This window comes from Nycticebus coucang, chromosome 14 (genome assembly GCF_027406575.1).
Source record: "Nycticebus coucang isolate mNycCou1 chromosome 14, mNycCou1.pri, whole genome shotgun sequence".
Lineage (NCBI taxonomy): Eukaryota > Metazoa > Chordata > Mammalia > Primates > Lorisidae > Nycticebus > Nycticebus coucang.
Window position 1 is genome coordinate 15,057,347 of NC_069793.1, and position 16,145 is coordinate 15,073,491.

At 53.9% G+C, this 16,145-nt stretch overlaps 1 protein-coding gene across 1 annotated transcript; it reads right to left on the bottom strand.

Annotated features, from left to right (window-relative positions):
* Positions 1-15: 15 nt before the first annotated feature.
* RTN4RL2 (reticulon 4 receptor like 2) lies at positions 16-14,863 on the bottom strand. Its single transcript, XM_053561575.1, has 3 exons — positions 14,495-14,863; positions 8,187-8,668; positions 16-1,375 (listed from the first exon to the last, which is right to left on the bottom strand). The coding sequence occupies exons 1-3, from the start codon at positions 14,523-14,525 to the stop codon at positions 626-628; spliced, it is 1,263 nt and encodes a 420-aa protein (XP_053417550.1). The 5' UTR covers positions 14,526-14,863; the 3' UTR covers positions 16-625.
* Between the last annotated feature and the right edge of the window lie 1,282 nt (positions 14,864-16,145).

Sequence of the window (16,145 nt, forward strand, 5' to 3'; positions counted from 1 at the left end):
AAATCTTACAGGAGGTAAAATAATAGAACTTTTTAATAAATTTTTGTTTTCCCAAACAACTTCTTTTGATCTTCACCACACAGGGGCCATAGTGGAGAGGAAAGTTCTCTCCAGGCGCCCTAAAAGTGTCCAGAGTAGACTTAGGAGAAAAGTATTCCTCCAGTGTCAGGAGGTCGAGGGGCTAGGATAAGCAGCAGCCCAGGGTCAGCCTGGCCCTGACTGAGGCGTCCCTCCAAAGGGTCCGGAGAGGGGCTCCCCTGGGGGAGCTTCCAAAGGCTCTGCTGGTGGAAGATGCTGTGCAGCGCCAGTGTCCAGCTGGCGTCCACTGTGGGCCCTGGAAGAGGGGTCAGCGGTTGCCTGGGGTGCCCCACCCCAGCCTTGGGATGGGGAAGATTCAATGGCCAGAGTTGGGGAGAACAGGGCTGAGCTACCATACAAGCCCCCTTGGAGCGTCCTAAGTCAGGACAGCCCAGGAGGTAGGGAGAGGTGGCCTGGTGGGGGGAGGAGGAGGAGGGGGAGGGGAGAGGCGGTGGAAGAAAGGGAGCAAGTCGGCAGGGGGTGGGGGGCAGCTCTGGGTGGGAGGTGTGGGGACTGGACACCGGCCTCTTCAGCCTCAGCACCGCAGTCAGAGGTGATGGGGAACCAGGAGCAAGAGGCAAAGCAGAGGGCTGGGGAGCCCGGCTGAGAGCGCAGGGCCGCGGGAGTCCGGGGGCGCCTGGCAAGCTGCGCCGGGGCACGTCTGCTCCCCACGCTGGTCCTCTCCCTCGTAGCCCCCCCAGTAGTCGTCCTCGGTGGGCGCGTCCCCGCCCTGGCGCCCCCGCGAGTCTTCGGCGGGCAGGTCTCGGTAGAGAGTGGAGGGGTCGGCTGGAGGCGCCCCGGCCTCGGCCACCCCGTACAGGTGGTTGGAAGAGCTGTTGCCGCGGGCGCGGCTGCCGGGCCGCGTGGGAGCCGCCGGAGGGCACGCCTGGAAGTCGGCCTCGCGCAGCTCGCGCAGGTCTCGGCCCTGGCGCTCTGGGGGGGTGGCGCAGGTCACGTCGGAGCTGGACACGCGCGCGCGCTGGAACCAGGCCCAGAGCGGCCGCGCGCGGCAGTCGCACGCCCAGGGGTTGGCGTTGAGCCTCAGGAACTCCAGCGCCGGCAGGTCCGCGAGCGCCTCGCCCGGCAGCGAGGCCAGGCTGTTGTTGAACAGGTAGAGGATGGTGAGGCGGCTAAGGCCGCGGAAGGCCGCGCGGTGCACGCCCTGCAGCCGGTTGCCGTGCAGCAGCAGCCGGTCCAGGCTGCCCAGGCCGCGGAACACGTGTTCCGTGAGCAGCCGCAGGCGGTTCCCGTGGAGGAAGAGGTGGCTCAGGTTGGCCAGGTCAGCGAACAGGTCATCCTGCGGGGCGGGGAGGGAGAGAAGAGTCGTTCTGAGGCAGGGTGGGGATGCCTCTCCCAGGCCTGGGTGCGGTCAGGAAGAGGGGCATCAAGGCAGAAAACAAAGGGTGTGACCTTTTGATTCATAAAGTCCTGGATTCTAACCCAGGGGTATAGTCGAGATCAATGGTTCCTTAACTGAAGTGGTTCTTCAATAAGTGTGGTATCAGAATCCCTGCAGACCTCTGAAGAGGGCCCCCGAGTGTCTGAGTTAGCAGTCCGGGGCGGAGCCCTGGAATCTGCAGGTCTTTCCGCGCTCCCAGGCCCTTCTAGAGCTGGAAGACCACGCTCTGAGAAGGAGAAGTTCTGTGCAGATTCAGGAGCCACCCTTTCTGATTTTAAATTACGGATCTTTCATTAACTGACTGTACCACCTTGGGCAAGATCTCTGTGACTCAGTTTCCTCATCTGTAAGATGTGGAGATTAACTGAGGCAACATGTATTAAAGTGCTTAGAGCAAAGTTTCTGTATGGTAGGCATTCTATTAAATATGAGTTAGCCATTATTGCAACTTAGTCAAGCCAGTGGTCTCTCTGTGCCTCTTTCCTCAGATGTAAAATGGAGATGCTCATACTTCATGAATTTGTTATGATCATTAAAGAAGACAGTTCACATAAAGACCCTATGAGGGAAGAGCTGGGCACGTGCCTGGCAAACAGGATTTGGTCCAGTGATGCCGTCCACAGGCTCAGGCCCTAGTTCAAAATCCAGTTTGCCATTTCCCTAGCTGCGTTATTTGGGGCAAGTTATTTAACCTCATTGAGTCTCAGTTTCCTCTGTATGGGAAACAGGCAGAACAACCCCCTCAGCAGGCTAAATGAGGAGTGGATGATATATTGCTGTTAAGGGTACAGTACTGGCAGGTGCATAGTCACCCATCAATAAATGCTGGTTATTATGACAATAGGGGCTCAGTTAGCATTAGGTCCCATCTTTTTCTCTCTGAAAGAGGAGCTAGCTGGGAATCAAAAATTAAACTGTGTTTCAAGGGGACCAGGCATCAGCTCCACCCCCCAGAGGTGGGGGAGGGAGAGGAGGAAGCTGGAAGCTGAGTTGCTACAACTGGATGTTTGTGTTACTATCTCCTACTTGCCTGGGAGTCTCTGAGACAGGCCCTGTTAGTGTTGGGAGTCTGGAATTAACAGGGGAGGGCATGACCCATGGTAACCGTGGGGACTGCTGGACTCTGCATTTTAACCAGTTCCCCCAGGGAATTCTGATGATCAGCTGACTTGGGAGCTAGTGCTTCGGCAGCCACTTTTCACAGAGGAGAGCACTGAGGCCTGGCTCTCAGGGACAGGAGCATCCTCTATGCTCAGGGCAGCTCACCCTTGGGTCCTGTTTCCTGACTGTGGCTCTCCCTCCCTTTACTACCTGGAGAGATGACCCCTTCCCCATACCACCCAGGAGCCTGGCCAGAGGCCTCAGATTGGGGGAGGCCATCGACTCTCAGCCTACACCCACAGCCTCCACCTTCCTGTGCTCCTGCCTATTCTCGCCCCCTCCCATCTGCCTTCCGCCCTCTCCGCTACAGGAACTGAGCCTGCCAAGAGTCCTCCTCTTGGCCACATTGAGATCCGATCTGTCCCCCTCAACCTTCTCAGCTGCCTCTGAAACCACCATTCTTTGCCCCTTGCTGCTACCACCCCAAATCCCTACTCAGGTCTTCACCTGGCTTCCTGTTACCCCCTTGCCCTTTAGCTTCAGCCTGGCTCAACATGGCCTGGTGCGCTGTTCTTCTCTTCCCAGCCCACTTGAGTGGGCTCTGAATCCCTTCCATTCAAACAGCTAATTAAGGTTCCTCTATGTCATCGAATGTTGGCATGAGTAGGGCACACCCAAAGATGTATGGTGTCAATATGGGAGGTGGGAGAGGGAGCTGAGGTAATCGGTACTTTGGGGAATTCAGGAAAGAAAGATGGAAGGTTCAGAGAATTCAGGTGCCTTTGACTCACAGCTCCATTTTTGGGCTACAGAGTTTCTTGGTTCTAGCCTCCTCTGCTTATGACAATAAGGAGAAGTGAAGTGACTTGCCTGGGGTCCTTTTGTTTCTCTGCAAAATGTGCGGCCCCTCCCCTCTCTGAGCCTCAGCCTTGTGGTCCATTTTTCCCTCCCCCTATCCAAGCTGTTGCCAAATCCTATTGGTACTTCCTTGACTATAGCTCTTAAATCCGGTCCTTCCTCTCTCCATGGTTAAAACTGTTGTCTGTGCATTAACAAGCTCTTGACTTTCACAGCCCTAGCCCCCCTCCCCTATCTACCCTTGCAATTGCCCCCCACTCTGGGCAGCAGAGAGTGTCTGCTAAAGTCATCCTCTTCCATTTCAAAAACCACATTTCCCTCACCTCCCACCTGGCCAGTTCACAGCTCTCTGCATCCATTTGGAATTTAACGCAGCATCCCTGCACCCCTTTTCTGACAGCATCCTGTTCTTAACCTTGCCTTCCTCCAACCTCCCAGCTTTGGCATTAATCAAATCAGCTGCTGGGCTGTGTGACCTTGGACAGCTCCAAGCACTTCTCTGGGCCTTGGTTTTTTCTTCTGTGAAACAAGGGACTTGGGATCTTTTAAGATCCTATCCTCATCTGATATTTATGAGTTGGTGTATCCTGGGATGTACCTCATTCATTCAGCAAAGCTGCACTGAGTGTCTGCCCTGTGCCAGGCAACCCCTCCCCCTTGGTGCTCACCAGTCTGTGATGGGTATTGTCGTCAGCATCCGCGTCAGCGTGGCGAACAGGTAACTTACTGTACTCTTACCATGTGCCAAGCTCTGTGCTACACAGATCCCACATAGTAACTTGATCATCACAACTCTACAAGGTGGATACTATTCTTATCTTCATTTTGGAGATTAGGACAGGGAGGCTCAGAGAAGTGAAGTGACTTGCCTGGGGTCCAACAGCTAAAATGTAGTGAAATGTGGCTGTGAATCCTAAAGACAGAGCGGCATTCTGAAGTCAGGCAGACCTGGGCTAACTCTAGGTTGTTTCTCTTACTGTCTGGGTGACCTTGGATTGGTGCTTTAACTTTGCTCAGCCTTAGCATCCTCACTGGTTAACTACTGATATAACCACTGAATAACTACTATTCACTGGATACTTACTGTGTACTGGACATTGAGCTAAGCCCTTTGAAGTAATATCTCCTTTAATCCTCACAACTCCACTCGCCCCATACAGGTTATCATCTCCATTTCACAGATGGGTCCATTGAGGCTCACTGGAGTTAAGTAACTTGCCCAAAGCCTGGAGGTGGGGCTGAGATTCAAACTCAGATCTAGTTTGCCTAGACGCAAAGATTGCTTTTAAGCCATGCAGGCTACTGTAATGATAAAAGGGAAAATGGGCGTCATCCAGCTATAGTGGAGTAGGAAATATGCTCCAGGAGTATAGGGACACTTTTTTTTATTCACCCCTAAATCCCTGGCACCTAGAACACTGCCTAGAAGGTAGTAGGTGCTCAGTAAATATGTATTGATTGATGAATGAACTCACAGGGCACAGTGCCTGGAGATAGTTCATGAGAACCTTCACTCACCCATTTCCATTCTACCTTCCACATCCTGAAAAGCTATGGTCCCCTTTCTCTAAAGCTTCCTTTGCAGGGCAAGACTAGTTCCATCTTGGGTCACACCTGCATCCTGTGTATCTCACTCCAGCCCACGTATTTCCTCACCTGCCTGTAGCATCACCCAGCCTAGTTCCACCACCCCATTCATAGGCAGAGGCTGTCTCTTCCTCCTTGAGAAAGGGCCAGGTGTGAAGATGCTCTTTCCTTGATGCTTGGTACCATTTACACCAGGGAACAGAACAAACACTTCCCATTTCAGAAGGCCCCTTTGTCCCCCTGAGATCCCCTCTGCCCAGGCTTTTGCTGACCCCAGGCCCTGACTGCTTTTTTTGGCCCACACACTGATAGAAGATTTTGTCATAATGACATGATTTAGGGCTTGGTGCCTGTAGGACAGTAGTTATGGCGCCAGCCATATACACTGAGGCTGGTGGGTTCGAATCTGGCCTGGGCCAGCTAAAACAATGACAACTGCAACAAAAAATAGCTGGGCATTGTGGTGGGCACCTGTAGTCTAAGCTACTTGGGAGGCTGAGGCAAGAGAATTGCTTAAGCCCAAGAGTTTGAGGTTGTAGTGAGCTGCGACACCACGGTACTCTACCAAGGGCGACGTAATGATAAAACTCTGTCTCAAAAAAAAAAAAAAGCATAATTTATGTACACTAACTCATTTATTATACACATACATACCTTGTGGAAGATATTATTTGTATTATTCCCCATTTACAGGCAAGGAATCTGAGGTTCAGGGAGGAAATGCCTAAAGTTAAGTCAGAAAACAGCAGAGCTGGGATTCAAACTCAGGTCTTCTGACCCCAGATTCCTCTTGAACAATTCATATATTGATAAGGAGGTCAGGACCTTACTAATTGTAGTGGTAGTACCAGTACTCACAGTAGTATTAATGATAATAATAATGATAATAATTGTAGTGGGTACTCCTATGTTGAGAGTGTTGCCTTATGCTAAATGCGTTACATTTTAATTCCTAAAGAACTTCTTAGGTCATTGAGAACTTCTTAGATTAATGAATACTATCATAACTGCCATTTTTTAGATGAGGAAATGGAGGTTTTTTGTGTATGTGTTTTTTTGTTTATTTTGTTTCTTTAGAGACAGGGTCTTGTTCTGTTGCCCAGGCTAGAGTGCAGTGGTGCAATCATAGGGAAATGGAGATTGAGAGTCATATAGGAGCCAGGATTGGAACTTAGATCTGGCTAGCTTCAAAACATGTGCTTTCAAAAATGAGCACATTTGACTATGCTTCAGAAACCATCCGCCTGAAATGTAGTCAGACCAAGCAGGCTTAGGCACCAGCTCTTCCTGGCTATCTGGCTTCAGGAACATCTATTTCACGTCCCTACTACCCTGACTAGGCTGTTGTGAGGCTCAGCGTGATGGTGAGAAGACATAAACCTTTAGTCACTTGGACAGTGGTTTAAATAAGAGATTTATGTTTAGAGCCTGGTGTATTCTTACAGAGTCTTTGGGGCCCTCAGCCTCAGCTTCCCCATATTAACATGAAGATGAAAACAACCTCCCAACAGGGTTGTAGAAATGAGATGAGGTGGCCGAATGCATTTCGTAAACCATAAGTTGCTAGGCAAATTTGGAAAAAAAGAAAGGAGGGTGTGTATTGGGACCCACCATGACCTCAGGATAATCCTTGAAGTTGACACAGATCTACAGGATGGGGTACAAGTTGGGCCCCTCCTTCAAGCCTAATGTTAAATAAGGCTCATTTCTTTTTTAAAAATAGCACTTTAACAAGCATTTATATAGTGCTTAACCGTATGCCAAGCACTATTCTAAGTGCTTTACAAATTATTCATGCATTTAATGCTTACAAAACCCCTAGGAGATGGGTGTTCTTGCTATTGCTATCTTACAGATGGGCAAACTGAGGCCCAAGGAGGTTAAAAAATGTCAGACACTTGTAAATGGCAGAGTTGATACCTGTAAAGCGCTCAGCACAGTGCCCAACACTGCGTGTCCATTAAATGGTAGTGGCTGCTATTATTACAATTACTATTTATGCACTTACAACATTAAGATATGTTTTACCAACATACAATACATTTCACTTGTTTCTCCATTAGAATGTTTTGTTCACTACTGTATTCTTAGCATCTAGCACAAGGTGGGTGCTCAATAAATGTTTGTCAAATTGTTATTGCTATTGTACTATCATTAATGTCATCAACACTGACTTTATTTCCAGCCTACAGACTGGTAACTAGTTAGCAGCAGCACTAGCTGGGGAGAAGGAAGCAGCTTCCAGGTTTGAGTGGGGACAGGGGAGTTGGGATATCCTTGTACCCTGCCAGCCAGGGGAACATTTTTCTCTCAGGGTGATTTGGAGGGTCTCTTATTGCTACCTGAGGAAAGGGAATAGGAGGAACTGGCTGTCAAATAGTCAGCATAAGAACAACAATAAACAATAATTAGATCAGTAATAATAACATAAATAACAATTACTGTTATTCCTTCCATTTTCAGAGCATCCATTTTCTGCCTGCATAAAGAGATTTACCCTTTTTTTTCCTTCTTTCTTCCCTTACACCGAGATAATAAGTTTAGGAAACTGGTATCTACAAAGGGTGTGGTTTTCCCTGTCCCATTACCCAGTGAGTTGGAGAGAAGTAGAATCTTCTATGGGCACCAGTGGTGTGGGCAGACCTGGGGGTGGATGAGGAAAGCAGCCACAAAGGTCTTTGGGCAGGAGAGCCTGGGGAAGGCAGAGTCCCCCAAAGGCAAAAATGGAGAAAGGAGAGATCACGCAAGAGACACATACATACACACCCAGACAGACATGGGGGTGTGCGCAGAGTGGGTGTGTGAAGGGAGACAGACAGAAGAGGAAGAAGACAGATGGGGGAGGCAAGTTAGTGAGAGAGGCAGAGGGGGACAGAAAGGGATAGGTAGACAGACAGGCACAGGCAGACAGAGGAAGGTTGGGGAGTTAGTGAGACAGAGCAAGAGAGAGGCAGAGAGGGGAAGACAGACGGAGAAAGATGGACAGAAGAGACAAAGTAAACAAAAGGCCCTGGAGAGAGCCAGAGGGACGGAAACTTAGGAAAGCGACAGAGAAATAAAGAGATGGAGATGCTAAGTAGGAAGGATGGTCTGGGGAGAGAGAAGGGACACATAAGGACAGGGTGGGGCAGAGGCCTAGCCGCTGGGTACAGGGCAGGCTCACCTGTAGGTGGAGCAGGCTGTTTTCCTGGAGGTAGAGGTACTGCAGGCTGACCAGGCCTCGGAAGATGTTGCCGGGCAGGCTGCTGAGCTGGCAGCGGTACAGATGCAGTGACTGCAGCCGCTCCAGGCCCTGGAAGGTATCAGACTCCAGGGAGCGCAGGTGCCGGTTGTCACCGAGGTCCAGCTCTTCCAGAGCTTGCAGGTGGCGGAAGGTGCCCGGGTAGATAGTGGAGAGGTTGTTGGAAAAGAGCCACAGGGTCTGCAGGTTGGGCCCGAAGGTGCCCGGCCGCAGTGTGCGAATAAGGTTGTTCTGCAGGAAGAGCCTCTGTGTGCTGGGCGGCAGGGACAGCGGCACGGAGGAGAAGTTGTTGGCCTGGCAGCTCACAGTGGGCGGGGACGAGTAGCAGGTACAGAGCATGGGACAGCTGGCAGCTGCTGGGGGCAGCGCCAGGAGCATGAACAGGAGGCAGCCCGAGGCGGGAGCTGTGGGGACGGGAAACGAACCCTGGTTGGGTGGGCTGCCAGGCCAGAAGGCCAGACAGGGGCCTGCCCACTCACCTTGCTAAGACCCCGGAGCTCCCGTGTCTGGGGGTTCCAGGTGCAACCTCACAGTCTCCAATGGCCTGGCCACCTCCACTTTCTGAGGCTCCCAGTGTATTAAAAAATAATGCCAAGAGTACATGGTAGAAAGCGCTGTAATACATTTAAAGTCATTTGCTGAAAAATCGTCTTTTCATTCCTGTTTTTACTATGGTATGTTTGACCTTGTTTAGAGATTAATGTCAAAAGACTAACATCAGGGTTTCTCTGCCTCAGTGCTGACAGTTGGGCCATAGCTCCTTGTTGTGGGGGCCGCCCTACATAGGGCATTTAGCAGCTTCTCTGTCTTCTGCCTACTAGCTGCCAGCAGCACCCTGCCCCCGGTTGTGACAACCAAAATGTCTCCAGACATTGACAAATGTACTCTGGGAGCAAAATCACCTTATTTGAGAATGACTGGAACTAACTTGAGACACTTTGTGAATTCAAGGCCCATGGGAGATAGCCTCTGGCCACCCTGGCATCCAGCCTTGCCAAGCCCGCCAGTGCCCAGTGTCCTCCCTCTCACTTTCCCACAGTTTTCACCTTTGCAGAGCCAGAGCCTCTGCGTGCTGGGAGGGACCTTAGGGACTTGGGGTCAGTGGGTCTCCAAGTGGGGCCAACAGCCACAGGCAACATGATCAGCGAGGGTCCCAGAAAGAATGCAGCTTCCTTGGCCCCAGAATCAGAATTCCTGTGGGACAACCTGGGAATCTGCATTTTATACTCCAGGCTCTCCTCATTCGAAGTTAAATGAATTTTGTTTTTCAATGTAACTTTTGAAGGTTGGACATGACACATCCTTCTTATGATACAGATGGAAAAGTACGTCAGTGGGGTCCAAGGGCCTGGGGGCCAGGGAGTCAAGTATAGGTGGCTATATTCCTGAGCAATAATAGCAAAGGGTGCAGGGTCCCTCGTCATCCCTATCCCTCATCTTCCTGCTCTTTAACTCCTGATAAAGTTCTGGGCTGGAACTAGCTTGGCCTCTACACTTTATCATTCCCTGTAGTTCTTCTGGCACTTTGGGGAAAAGGGGAACCTGCACCCCCAAAGCCAGGCAGTTATTCCCTGGGCACACAGTGACTGAACATAAGCATCATACGAGGCCTTGAAGGCACAGGAGAGGAAGCCCTGGTTCTTGCACCCCAATATCCTGGGGTTCCTGTGGTTCAGGGATCCTGGGAGCGACTGAGGGGTCAGTGATTTTGAGTGTGGGATCTCCAAGGCTGCAAATTGTACATGCTTGGTGGTTATTTTGTGTGTGATGTTTCACTCTCCTGAAGTTAATGTGTGTGTGAATGCATGTGTGAATGTGTGTGTGTGTGATTTTGCGTGACAGTGTGAGTAAGGTGCTCACCAAATGAAGGACTGTCTAGCCAGTTCTATATGCATGGCACCAACAGGCCCTGAGTGTGGGGTTGGCATCACAGGCTCTCTGATGTGCTGCTTCCAGAGAGGGGAACACACAGGTGCAAGTCCTAGACAGGTTCCAGGGGACCCCATGGCCCGCCCCAGTGCCAGCCCAGGCCTGGCCACTGTAAGTGTCCTGGCCCCTCCCAGTTCGGTGCGGTGCTGTGTGTGCAAGTTGAGTGCTGGCTGTCCTCTGCGTGTGTGTGAATGCCAGGCCCCGTGCATGTGTAGGCTGGGTGTGATGTAATACTCAGTGACACAGCGGCTGCTGTTCCATTCGTTCACACCACCTCCGCGTTTCTCCGCCCTTCTCACCCCTCCCCCGTGCGGCGGTTCACGATTACTTTCTTCTCTTGAGTTTTTCAGAGCCATGTGGGGTGGAGGAGCATGTCTCTCACCCCTTTCTGAAACAGGCAAAGGTGGGGTGAGGGATCATAGTGCGGGACCCTAGGTAGGTTTCATGAGAGCCGAGGGTTGGGGCTTAGGACTGAAGACTTCAGAGCTGGAAAGGTCCTCTAGGTTTGTCTCATTCAAGCATCAGTTCTATCTACTGAGGTGACAACTGGGGCTGCTCAGTAGATGAGGGCAAGCAACTTGCCCAGAGGGCAAGAGAGGGCAAGCAACTTGCCCAAGGTTACACAGCAAAATGGTGACAGCGTAAGGACCAGAAAAGAATCTCCTGATGCCCAGTCAGGGCCTTTCCCTGCCTGTCAGAGTCACCCTCTGAGCTCCACCTCCCCAAGGACTTAACACCAAAAGAAGCCAAATCCTTCTCTGATCCCTTAATCCCACCCCTTATCCACAAGCTCACAAGAGTGTGAGCTCTGATGGCTGCCAGCCCTCTGGAGGATTACGGAGCTCTTCCTCCAGCCTCCAGGACTGACCCCCAGGAGAGACAGAATGGAGGACATCCAATCCCAGACAGACCCCAAATTAGGGGCCACTCCACCAGTTCCAAAGTCAGCACCAAGCTCAGCAGGGGCTGGGAAGGGCCCCTACTCCCCTTCTTGCCCATGACTCCCTCCCGCTTCCCACCTGCCTACATCGTAGCCCTCTTCTCCACCGCTTCACACTCCTCCCTGTGTCCCCACATCTCCCGCAGGCAGCCGTGGCCCACCCCAGCCCTCCACGGTACTCCCAGCAGGCCTTGTGAGGAGGGACCCTGAGCTGGGGCCCCCACTATGACAGCTGCTGCGTAACAGTGACTCTGTTGCCATTTCTGGCCCTCGCCACTGCCGTGCAAAGCAGCTGTAACCCAAGGAGCCTCATCCATAATTCAGGCTGCAGCTCTCACTAGAGGCGAGGAGGAGGAGGGGATAGTGAGAGCTCTGGGTTTCTCTGCCCCCAGGCCCATTGGGGCCAGAATGAGCAGTGAGCATTCCAGGGCAGAGGCTGTGGGCCTGGCTCGCTGTGCCTTCCTCTCCTGCCCTGGCCAGCACTGTGCCTTCTCCTTCTCATGCCCTTTTCTTTCTCACAAGTCCCCTCCCCACCCCCTGCTTCTCACCCTCTTTACCACCCTGCCCCCCAGGCCCATTTCTCCTCTCCCTTCCAGGACCACACCCTCACTCTTGGCCCTTATTCTGTGAATCATCAGCAGAGACTAGGGCAAGATGCACAGAGTGACAGAGCTGGAATGGGGGGGCTGGTGATTCGGTGGCTACCTCCAGCATTTCACCTCATTTCACAGGTAGCACCACTGAGGGCTGCGCCAGCAGCCCAGGCCTCCTGACCCTGGTCTCCAATCTGTCTTCAGTGTCTTTCTGGGAAGCCTTCATTTTATCCCTCCCTACCTTCTGAGCACAGGAGAGAGAGCCCTTTGTAGCAGGTCCCCCCACCCCCTCTGCTCACCCTTCCTCTGAAGTCAGCAGGAGCCAGCTAGAGTTGTTGGGAGTATAGAACAGGGTATAGGGGAAACCATCTGTTACTAAGCGCCTACTGAGTGCCCGGCACTGCATTTGTACTTGTGAACTGCTTTAACCACAGAATACGGCATAACATAACCCCCTGGGAAATCAATACTATGGCTCCCAATTTGCAGATGAAGGAAGAGAGGCCTAGAAATATAAAATAAGTTGCCTCAGGACGTGCAGCTAGTTCAAGGTGGAACCCAGATTGGAAAGGAGGGATGTCAAGTCCATGTCAGAAGGAACTCTCTGACCTTTCTTTGGGAAGCCTCCCCATCATCCACGGAACTACCCTTGAATGTGCTAAATGCTGCCCTTGAGGTAAAGGGGGGGACAAAAACTGCACCTACATGCCTATGGCTTGGCAAGTCACAGTGCTGAGTCTGGCAGTTCAGGGTCAAGGCAAGGAAGTCTCTCCTACAACTTTCATCTCTTGGCTTCAAGTTATGTTTGCTTCTGGGTAGTGGGTGAATTTGGGATCAAGAGGAGATGACCAGTGTCCAGAAGATATGGCCAGAACTGACCAGGGGAGGGAGCAGACAGAGGCCAGAACAGGGTATTGATCTGGAAGGCTGACCTGCAGAGCAAAAAAGTATTCACCAGGGACCATTGTCAAGGACTCTGGGCTATCAAACCTTGGAGTACTAAGGCTCAGAAACAAAGTTCTCTTCCCAAGAGTCATTCTTTAAAGGGTCAGAGGCCCCTGTGGAAGAAGGATCTAAAAGTGGAGGCAACTGGGCCCAGGGTAGAGGTCAGGAGCCAAGGTGCCAACCCCCTGGACAGAGTTGGTGGGGCAGAGTGTCCCAAGCATAGTGTGCTCCCTGGAAAAAGAGCTGAGGCCTCTGACTTGGGAAGGATGGGCACAGGGTCCCAGATGAGAAGCAACAGTTCCACACCCAACAGGCTGCTTCAGGGAAGGGCTGGGGCCTTCAGGCAGATGCTGAGGGGGCAGGGGCTGAGGAGGTGGGACTTGAGGAGTGGGATGAAGGTGGTGGTGATGCCAGTGACGCAGGGGCCTGGGGAGGCACTGACGCGGGTGACGGGGGTTTAGAGCTGCTGCAAACAGCTTCTCACTCTGCCAGAATGTAACACCCCAAAATAAGCAGCCACTGTGGTGGTGGTGGTGGCGGCAGCAGGATCTGAGGGCCTGGAGATATAAATGGCAGCATGGAGCCAGCCGGGTTGCCCACCCTCAGAGGCTGCTACCCCACTTGAAACTTCTCCCATTCTCCCTCACAGCCACTTCCAAGGCCCTGAGCTTAGGGGCCCCTGGAGCCCCCACCTGGCCCAACAGCCACTCCTGAAAAGAAGCAGGAGCTTTGGGAATGGAGGGCTTGCCACGTGGAGTGGTTACCAGAAGCCTCTTTGTCTCCTTCCTGAGCAGCACCCCTAGGCCCTCTCTCCCAGCCTTTCTCTTCCTTCTCCCCTCCTCTCCCCTCCTCTGCAGCCCCACCTGCACCCTGATCCACCCCAGCCCCCTCCCACCAATGGCTCCCCTTCCAAAACCTTAGTGCTCATCTTTGGCCCGCCTCTCCCATTCCTGATACTCCATTTCTATCCACCATCACCATCCTTCTCTGGTTCCTGAAATTCCCATTCCCCTTTTCCATCCCAGTGCCTAGAGTCCCAGTCCTCAATTCTCTGGGTCCCTGTCCCAGCCTTCTCTCCAACCCTCCCCTGCTCGACTCCTCTCCCCTTCCTTGGTCTTCATCTGAGTCCAGTTTCCTTCCTCCCTCTTCTTCCGTCTAACCTTTATTCCTCCTCCTTCCCTCCATCTCTCTTTCTCCTCTCTGCTGCCCTGACCACTTTCTCCATCTTTGACCCCCTCCCTTCCTATCGCCCTCTCTCTGACCCTTTCTCCACCCCACCCCCAATCTCCAGCCCACACCCTTGTCTGTCACTCAGTCCGTGGAACTTCCTTTCTAGCGCCCTCCATCTGTCTTACCAACGAGGACCATTTGGATTTCGCTTTGCGTCCCCTACCCCCTCAGACAACCCCCTACCCACATCCTCTGTTCTCCCAGGTGGCTGGAAAGTGCTGAGGCACCGGGCACGAGGAGTTGCTGAGTCGGCGCTTCCCCCAGCCGGCCCGAGTCCTCCGCGTCCCCCGGAGCAGGTGGAGCCCGGACAGCAGAACCTGAGCCTCCCTCCCCCCTCCGGTCTGGGCCGGGTCCTCCCGTCCCTGCGTCTCCCCTCGGTCACAAGCTCCCCGCACACCCCGGCAGGCTCCGAGCCAGGTGCCCTCCTCCAGAGAGCAGCTCTGGGGGCCGGGGCGCGGCCCCAACGCTGAGCTTTCACCCTGTCCCCTGGTTACCCCACCCCTCAAATGCCCCACCCTCAATCTCAGGGAGAAGGGGCGCCTTGTTCTCCTCCCCCAGATGCCCTCCGCTCTCCCGCCGGTGGGGGTTCTTACCTTGCAGCAGGCGCCTAAGCGCGGGCAGCATCTTGTCTCGACGCTCTGGGGAGGGGGTGGCGGGGGGAGGGCGCTCCCACTCGCTTCCTGAGCCCGCCGGACGCACGGCGGGGACCCCGCGGGGCTCCGGGAGGGCCCGGGAGTCCCCGGGCTTCGTGGCCGGGCCGCGGCGCTCTATCCTGCGCCCCCCGGGCTGCGGACCTCGGGAGGAGCCATCGGCCCCGACGGGACGGGGCGGGGCGCGACGGGGCGGGAAGGGCTGGGGCTGACAGTCAACGCCCAGTGCCTGCACCCCGCTAGCAGCACGGTCCGCGTGAGGGTCCGGCAGTCCGGCGGTCCGTGCGCCCCGGCTGCTCGCTGAGGGAGTGTGGGGACAGCGAGGAAGATCTTCCTAACCAACCCCCCCTTCCCGCACCGGCTGGCTCCTCCCTCGCTTTGCTGGCTTGCCGACTTAACCATTTCCTGGCCACTAGGAGGCGGAAGCGGCTCTCTAACACCCTCTATTCCCCCTCCTCCCCTTCTTGGGAGACCCTGAGGACAGTGTTCGACCGCCTTCGCGGCGCCACAGTTCTAGAGAAATCCCCTCTTGAAGGAGTGCTGTAGTGTAAGGGAACCCCGTGGACTTTTCCTATTCCCTCCTCCCAACTTTCCTGGAGAAGATGAGCTTCTGGATCACTTCTCCCCCCCAACCCCCGCCCCATCTCTAAGCAGCGTCCCTTGCTCCAATGTCCGGGTCTCCAACATTTCTCGCCTCTGAAGGAACTCCAAGATTCCCATTTTCCCTTCATTTTCTAGACCCCAAGCCCAGCGCGTGCGACTGTAAGAATAGTATCTATGCAAGAGTTTGTGTGCAAGATATGAGTGTGCACGCGAGCGGAAGGATGCTTATGTGGGTGTGACTCCGGGTGCTTGTACGCAACCTCTTACACGGGTCCAGGGAAGCGGGGAGGGGCACCTGAGTGTGCGCAGTGGTGAGCCGCTGAGTGCCCACCAGCGTGCCTGTCTGCGCTGGTGGGAAACATGAGGCTGTGCAAGGTTTTGCCCTCGCGATCTTGGGGGTGGGTGGCAAGGGTCTCTGTCCGCGTATATGCGTGCCGCTTAATGCATTTTCGAGCGGATGCAAGTCTGGGCACGTGTGCCAGTGTGTGCGTTTTTATGTGTTTGTGTGATGTGTCCGGGAGAGGGGTATCTCATCCTCCGCGGGGACTGGGGACAAGAGAGGACCAAAGGGTGAGGAGGAGACTGGCGACTTCACGCGAACTTCCTCTCTAACCTCTTTTGAAGAGGGGTGAATTCCGGTCTCACTGGGGCCCCTCGAGCCCCTCGTGGCCTGGTGCCTAAGTGCCTTCTTACAAAGGCCGTGACACCGTTCGTGCTGGTCTTGACTTGCCTGGGGGGCAGCCCCGCATTTTGTCCGAGCTGCCCCAGCGTGGGATAGGTGCCGAGCCTTCCGGGGAGCCGCTTCGGGGACAGTCGCCAAGCGGCGCGGGCGGGGTTGGGGCTGCTGGAGCGGGGAGTGCCAGGTGCCAGGCGGGTGCCATGGCCATCTGCACGCAGCCGGACAGGCCCGCGGGAGCGAAATAGCCCCGGGACGCTGTTTCCGCGAGCAAAGCAGCGAACCCCCGCCCCGCCTCCTGCTCTCCGTTTTCTC